Below are 7,705 nucleotides of genomic sequence, written 5' to 3'. Positions count from 1 at the left end.
ATTCCCGCTTTTTTAAAACACTCCTCATAAGTATAATATTTTGTAAAAGAAACAATCGCTCTAAAATATTATGGTGTTAGTGGAATTCCTTTTTCGATATTTTATATTAAAATTCTAACACTTAAAAAACCCTTTTAATAGCCCTTTTATTAATGTGATATAATAATTACATATATTTATATATAGTATTCATGTAATTTTAAAATAAAAATATAATTCGAATAATTTGGATATTTTGAATAATCCGAAAATCAAAATAAAATATTCGAAATTTCAAAATTTGAAATGTTGTTTCCAAATACCGAATCATATTTTATAAATTCGGATACCAAATCAAATTATTTCGAATATATCCATCTGGTTATTGGATATGTGAACCGAAGTTCACCCATAACTCATAAGTATAATATCATGTAAAAGAATCATTCGTTCTAAAATATTAAGGTGACAGTGAAATACCTTTTCAAAATTTTATATTAGAATTTTAACACGTAAAAAAACCCTTTTTATAATCTTATATTAGGATTTTAACATTCTTGGGTGTGTCATGATGGATTTTCGTAGCCGCGAGAGAAAAAGCAGAGATGTGTATACCTTGAAAATATGAACGGAGAATGCAATGCTTAATTTAGTAATGTTAATTTTTCTCTTGCTTACAGTTACAAAAGGCAACTAACTCTGACTGGGGACCTGTGTGATTGTGCGTGAAAGAGAGAAAGTGCCCTCGAGCCAAAATATATCCGTATATTTTGCCCACTTTTTTAACAGAAACGTCAGTCTTGGATCACACCATCACCCCATATATAGATAGCCCACCAGAATTTTCGTTCATCTGCACAAGCAGAATCAACTTGACAAGGATATTTTACAAGCGTTGCGTTGTCTCAAATTATTTACTTATTTTAATCGTATTTCAAGTTCATTTCCTTATAATTCTTATGCCTGCTCATGGTGCGGAATTACATTACATAAACAAATACAAAATGATCTGAAATTGTTTACAAATTTGCTTTCTACGCAAAACTAGCAAGTAATTTTGGTTACTACCATGCAAAACTATTCTTGCTGGAGCTGCAACAAGTATGACTTGGAACAAGGATAAACAAACTCTAGTCGTGGGCGGAACCAGTAAAGATCTAACCCCTGGCTATGTTGAAGAAATTACTCGGGTTTTTTTAAGTCTGTATTAATTTTAATTTGAGCTCCTGCAAGAGCGACAATTTTATAATCAAGTAATTCAGCCTCTAAGTCATCATAAATCATGGACTGGGTGAGGTAGTGAAGTTGAAGAGTTTATATTCAGTTAAGAAACAGTTGATAGTTGATTTAATAATGGCCCGAGAAATACTGAAAAGAATCTCCCAATTTGATAAGTTGGTAAAAGCTGAAGGCGATAACTTCCATGAAAGGAAAGTAAAAGATTAGTATTCCTCCTCAGGTATCTCCACTCTACACAGTTAACACAAAGCTACATAGGGAATAGTCAGTTTGCTTCTCATCCAAACTTACTACTCACTCTCTGCCCTTACTAACCTTGCATCCTTCATAAGCAATCCCATTTATTTAAATAACACACACCTGTAAACAAATATTGCTTAACATGCAGACTTGAGTTTACATATATTCTTCTCTTCATTTATCACAGACACCCCCCCCCCCCTTTCTACTTCTCTGTCTCTCTTCTCCATGGAGGACGTTGTTGTGAAAGCTCTGTTATTTGGTGATACCGAAGCACGAGTTCTGGCAGCCAGGGAGCTCAATAATCTCAAAAGTAAGAAGAAACACAAGTTGATTGAAAGAGGTATTATTGTCCCCCTGGTGTCGATGCTTTCTACACAAGATTATGATGCTGTTGAAGCTTCCCTTAATGCTTTGTTAAATATGGCCTTTGGCAGTGAAAGGTAGGTTTCAATGTTCACTAAACTCTGTATATTTTTTACTTGGTACTTTCTTGAGATAATTTTTTTAGCGTATAGTAGTTGGTTTCTCTCCATTCTTCTTCCAGGAAGTCGATAACTTATCACAGCTATTAGCTTGAAATAGTTCGACCTGATGCAGTACTTCTGGTCCTCGTCGATGGATCCTGATTACACATTATAAACAGTGATATTTTAAGACCTTTGACGGGTACATAATTGTGTTATTTATGATAAATTTCTGGCTTACCAAGTTTTCCTTTTACTTTGTATGCAGAAACAAGATCCTTATTGCCAACTCAGGCGCAATACCAGTCGTAATTAACCTCCTGCAGTGCCAAAGTGAGACATTGGTTGATCTTGCAATAGCTGCACTTATGACCCTCTCTTCTTGCTCAGCAAACAAGCTGACAGTTGCAGGTTCTGGAGCTATTGAAATCTTACTTGAAATCCTTGATGTTGATACCACAGGTATTCAAGCCAAGCTTGATATAATCGTTACACTCCACAATCTTTCAACCAGCTCGCAGATTATTCCGTTAATTGCTGTAACTAGCACCATAGTTAAATTGCTTCAGTTAATCAGTGAATGGGATAAATCATGTGAAGTGGTAGAAAAGGCGATTGCATTGCTGGAAAAGATTGTTTCATCGTCTCAGATTGCATTGAGACAGACTGCAGGCACAAGTGGAGCAATTCAAGCATTGGTGGAAAGTGTAGAAGATGGTTCCATGCAATGCAAAGAACACGCGGTGGGAATTTTACTACTCATATGCCGAAGCTGCAGGGAAAGGTATAGAGGACTAATTCTAAGAGAAGGGGTCATGCCAGGATTGCTTCAGCTGAGTGTGGATGGAACTAGGAGAGCCAAGGAAATGGCGGGAGCACTGCTGCTGCTTTTGAGGGATTGTTCCGATGGGGATACGAGGAAAAAGCTATTAAAAAATGTGCTTATGGAGCAGGTAATGGGAGAGATAGACAGAGGAGAAAGGGGTGAAAAAGAACAAAAGCTAGTGGTGGATTTGATTGCAAAGCTTAGGATATGAATCTTTCCGGACATTGTTTGTATAGGACTACATTTTCTCCTTTTATATGGCAAAAAAGAAGAAAATATTTCACCTTTCTCCCCTACTAATTTTTAACAAAATTGAAGGTGAGAAACTTACAACTTACAAGAGCTTAAATGTCTGGTCTGACAGATTATCTAAAAAAAATTGGCCCTGAAAAATAAAAATTTTAAGAAGACGATTGAAAGTACTAGGATTCAGAATGAAGGGCCTAAAATACCACATTAAACAAGTATACACCCATGCTAGTGTACTTTTATAAGAGAGTAGAGACGCAACTTTCGATTATGTGTTGCATAGACACCCACGCACAAAATGTGTCACTGAAAAAACTACAAAACATAAGCATTTCATAAATGAACATCTCGACTTTCACCTTTTGTACAATTTAAAGAGCGGAACGAACCGGTACGTGTGCATTTCCCGCTTGCATAATCAGTCAACTCGGTTCCTAGATTACATATACAAATATAATTGTATAAAAGTAGAGTTTAAAAGAGTACATTAAAGCCGTAAGAAGTATTAAATTTGATACCTTGCACAACTATAAGATATGACATTTTAAGGCTGACTTGACAAACAACAGTGGTGGTGTACAAGTACAAACAACAAACACTAGATATATACCCGGGTCTGCCCTGCATTATATTTGTAGATCAATTATGTTGACTCTTAAAACTTTCAACTTCCTCGAACCGCCATCTTCTGCATCCTTTATTCCTCACAATCTGCAGAAACTACTGAACTTCACCGATCTTGCAGTCATTATTTTGTTTAAACAATATACACATCCAAAAATGACTATCAAATCCTTGATCACTTTGGAGCATTTCAATTCTTCCAGGCAATGTTCTTCATTCCAAAACAAAGTTAAAGACAGATCACTCACGATTGATTACAGGGTGTGGAACAACAATATTTTGTTCGTTCAACCGGAACAAGACTTCAAAGCACGATCCCGATAGGCAAGGAGAACGAAATTAAAAGAAATCAATCTCTAAATAGTTACCAGACGGCTTTACATCAACGCCGGGTACCTTGTCTACTTTAGGTGCTTTTGGTACCTCGTTGTACAAGTATGGTCTTGGCACGTCCGGTGGGCTGGCACAACGTATGAGTGCCCAATTCACACTCTGAAAGAATGGGTGCTGTTTGATCTCAGTAGCCCCGCGTCTATATGCAAGGCGGTTTTGTGGTTCTTTCACAAGTAAGCCCCGGATCAAGTCCCTTGCAGCAAAACTCACACTAGGTGATTCTGGAAACTTGAGGGGCTGTCCGACCACATTAAACAAGGTGGCCCTATTACCTGCCCCTTTGAATGGAGTTTTTCCAAATAAGAGCTCGTACAAAAATATCCCAAATGTCCACCAATCTACAGCACTTCCGTGGCCTTCTCCTTTAATAATTTCAGGTGCCAAATATTCATGTGTACCTACAAAGGACATTGACCGAGCACTTGTAGGTTCTGCCATTAGCTCAGGCAGGGGACTCACTTGATTATGTATTTCAGCTTTAGGCTTTTGTTTTTTTGGTTTTTTAGACATGCCCAAAAAGCGTGGTCCAAAACAAGTAGGCTGGATACAAGATGGCTGGATAACACAAGATGGTTGAACACAATATGCAGAGTTTTTAGAATCCATGGTAGAATTTGAGGACCTCACTAGTGTTGGGCTCACTGCACATCTAAGCGAGAGATCAAAATCAGAAAGCATAATATGTCCGTCTTCCCTCACTAAAACATTTTCTGGTTTAAGATCTCTGTAAATGATCCCAAGCATGTGCAAGTATTCCATGGCAAGGAGGACTTCTGCCACATAAAACCTATAAAAAATAACCTGAGTTAATATGCTGGAACATAATTAATTACGGTCAAACCTTCTTGCCGTATAGAATCTTTTCTTAATTAATAAAAAATTACTCAATGGATATACTTGCGATTTATATCTTATTTTGTAATTTGTCTGATGGAGCAAAATCTTAAGTGATTAAATATCATATGATCTACGGTATGTTTTAATCTTGCATATCATAACTACTTCAAACATCTAGTTGCAAGTATACAATCAATCTCCAAAGCATAAAGTTAATAATAACTATGTGTGTTCTATACACTAAACAAATTTAGGTCAATACTTTGTGTATGTAACTAACCTATCTTGATAATAGCTGCAAAGGAGGTAACTGCTAAATCTTCTCACAAGAGTGAAATTTCAGCGTGTAGTTTTCAGCTGAAATATACATATACACTACCAATATACCAATCAGAAGCTGACTGACCTAAAGCAGATAAAAATATCATAAATAGTTTACATTTATGCAAAAACGAATAATGCATATTTTTTCAAAAAGATATTGGTTCTGAAACTCTCCTAGGGTGACATTTGAAGTTAGATTGTCGCCATTACTGAAAGTCAATATATTTCTAACCTGGCAGCATGCTCTGAGAAAAATCTTCCAGGCTGCTTTTGCCGAAGTGCATGCAAGTCTCCCCCCGGGCAGAATTCCATAACCAAAAAAGAAAAGTTCTCTGTCTCAAAGTGTGTGTACAGAGTTGGCAAAAATGGATGATCTAGAGACTGCAATATCTCTCTTTCTGTCTGAGCTCTTAACAGCTTCTTCCGACTAGCTAGAGCTCCTTTGTCCATGACTTTAATGGCAAAATAATTTCTGGTCCCGCCTAACTCCGCCAGATGAACACTGCCTATATCTCCACATCCTAACCTCTTGAATAGCCTGAAGTGGTTTAACCCCAAGTTCCCATCACGAGATCGGACGGCTTGAATTGCTTCCCATCTTGAATCATTTGACTTGTGTGGTTTATTTACCGCACTACTTAAACTACTAGAGCTACTTTCATCACTAAGGTCACTGCCAGTGCTCCCCCTAATACTTGTCTTCCTGCTCTCAGCAAAATCACAAGAGTAACTAACTTCACCACTTTCCATAGATTTCCCTATACTGCTTGCACATTCACTAACTTCTGTGTTGGTGAAACTTTGTTTGGCTTCCGTAAATTGAGAGGTAGAATCTTGAGGGCTTTTACAACCAACTCCAACTTTAGAAGGTAATGAATTATTTTCAACAAGATCTGCAGCGTCCACTAAGATGCTTGAATCAGAATTTGCAGAATTGTCAATAGAAGCAGAACATTTCTGTGAACAAATTACTTTTTCTTGAACAGTTTCTTCACTTTTATGCACAAATCCCAAATTACCCTTATTCGATTTGAGATGAAGCTTTGACGAGTCCGGTACCACATCCTTATCCATGTTCTCTCTGGATGAATCAATTACAGTTGCAGATGAGGCAGATTGCTTCGTACGTAGTGGTCGAGGGGGTCGATTAGTTTCAACAACAGAAGAAGGATTGTACCCTAAAGGACACAACGAACTAACTCCCTCAACAAGTGATTCCATTCAATTAATCACAAGAAACACTCAGCTGATAATAGTTCAATTGAGAAACTCGATAGATTCCTAATCAGAAACACCAATAGCAGAATCAATAGCCAGCACATATAGCAGTAAAAAAAATCACTTTAATTATGAAGGCAAACAAGCAAAGTAACCGAATTGCATACTTCCTGCTACAAATTAGTTACAATACACCGAATCAGCACAAATCCTGTAAACTAAAAATTCAGCAACAGCTCATTAAAGTCAAAAAACTTCCAAAAGATTGCATTTTTAAGCAAAACAAACAAAAACAGAACTTGAATCACAATCAAATGAAAACCACAAGCAAAGATCTTGCAAAAAAAGAACTAATGATCCTTATCAAACACACCAAAATAGCCACATTCACAAACACAAGCAACAAATGAAAAAAAGAAGCAACTAAAGAAAAAGCAACAAACTTTGATTACAAAAAGTCAAGAAAAGAAAAAGGGGTGTTAATTATTCCCCCAACAAAAGCAAAAAATGAACTGGGTAATTCATGATTCCCAAGATTCCTTTTTCTTTTCCTGCAATTTCGCAGCAAACAGTAAAGTAAAAACTAAATAAACAAACATAAATAAATAATTCACATAAAAACACTATAAATTTTAATGACCTGATTACAGAATGCAGATGAAGAAACAAGCTTGCTTTCGAGAGGGAACAGAAAGTGATATAATAATTATGAGAATGAATAAATATTACAAGGCCAAGAAAGTGAAAAGGAGAAAACAACTTTATTAATAGAGGTTCATTGTTTGGGGAGTCATTTTGAGATCTGATCGGAACAAGTGATAGTGGTGGTAGTAGTAGTATTGAGATTGGAGGAGGAGGAGCAACAATATATAAAATCTATCCTGCCCCCCTTTCCCATTAATTATTGTTTCGTTGTACAGAGTTCCTCGTTTAATATTACACATGACCATACATATTCATTACCAACTATCCATGAGCTATAATTTTATTTTTTTCGCAAATAATTTTAATATTAATATTAAAATTTTCATAAATTTGAATTATTATGTCATTAATCTACGTATAATTCATCATTTTAAATTTTATGCCGCAAACATTTATAATTATTAAAAAACTAGTAAATATTTATCTTTATAATACTCTAATTACCTACCTTTTTTAGAGAAATCTTTGTAATAAATTTGATATTTTGATGACCATCAAACTTTAAAAATGAATATAAACAAAAACTACATAAATTTATTTTAATTTTTAAAGTTGTTTTACTAAAATATAATAATAAATTTGATTTTAATCTGATTTGGTTGTT

At 35.6% G+C, this 7,705-nt stretch overlaps 2 protein-coding genes across 4 annotated transcripts; one reads left to right on the top strand and one right to left on the bottom strand.

Annotated features, from left to right (window-relative positions):
- The first annotated feature begins 1,373 nt into the window (after positions 1–1,373).
- On the top strand, positions 1,374–3,041 carry LOC141712086 (U-box domain-containing protein 6). The gene is made up of 2 exons (XM_074514880.1): positions 1,374–1,901; positions 2,194–3,041. Exons 1-2 carry the CDS (start codon positions 1,687–1,689, stop codon positions 2,960–2,962), a joined length of 984 nt encoding a protein of 327 aa, XP_074370981.1. The 5' UTR covers positions 1,374–1,686; the 3' UTR covers positions 2,963–3,041.
- Positions 3,042–3,307: 266 nt separating this feature from the next.
- LOC141712084 (serine/threonine-protein kinase D6PKL1-like) lies at positions 3,308–7,319 on the bottom strand. Of its 3 annotated transcripts, XM_074514879.1 has the most exons (4): positions 7,037–7,319; positions 6,564–6,947; positions 5,411–6,459; positions 3,308–4,804 (listed from the first exon to the last, which is right to left on the bottom strand). In XM_074514879.1, the coding sequence occupies exons 3-4, from the start codon at positions 6,397–6,399 to the stop codon at positions 3,964–3,966; spliced, it is 1,830 nt and encodes a 609-aa protein (XP_074370980.1). In that variant the 5' UTR covers positions 6,400–6,459; positions 6,564–6,947; positions 7,037–7,319; the 3' UTR covers positions 3,308–3,963. The 3 variants fall into 3 exon arrangements, with proteins under 3 accessions (XP_074370980.1, XP_074370979.1, XP_074370978.1); XM_074514878.1 differs by having other exon boundaries at positions 5,411–6,947; XM_074514877.1 differs by lacking the exon at positions 6,564–6,947.
- Between the last annotated feature and the right edge of the window lie 386 nt (positions 7,320–7,705).

Source organism: Apium graveolens, chromosome 3, assembly GCF_009905375.1.
Source record: "Apium graveolens cultivar Ventura chromosome 3, ASM990537v1, whole genome shotgun sequence".
Classification (NCBI taxonomy): Eukaryota; Viridiplantae; Streptophyta; class Magnoliopsida; order Apiales; family Apiaceae; genus Apium; species Apium graveolens.
The sequence above is the reverse complement of the archived record's forward strand: the minus strand, read 5'-3'. Positions and strand labels throughout refer to the sequence as shown.

What these genes read in the sequence shown, in the direction of transcription:
- LOC141712086 (XM_074514880.1), top strand. Translation starts at nt 1,687, where the DNA reads ATGGAGGACGTTGTTGTGAAAGCTCTGTTATTTGGTGATACCGAAGCA. An exon ending in ATGGCCTTTGGCAGTGAAAG is followed by an intron (nt 1,902 to 2,193) that starts GTAGGTTTCAAT and finishes CTTTGTATGCAG; the next exon opens with AAACAAGATCCTTATTGCCA.
- LOC141712084 (XM_074514878.1), bottom strand. Translation starts at nt 6,399, where the DNA reads ATGGAATCACTTGTTGAGGGAGTTAGTTCGTTGTGTCCTTTAGGGTAC. An exon ending in TTCTCAGAGCATGCTGCCAG is followed by an intron (nt 4,805 to 5,410) that starts GTTAGAAATATA and finishes TATTTTTTATAG; the next exon opens with GTTTTATGTGGCAGAAGTCC.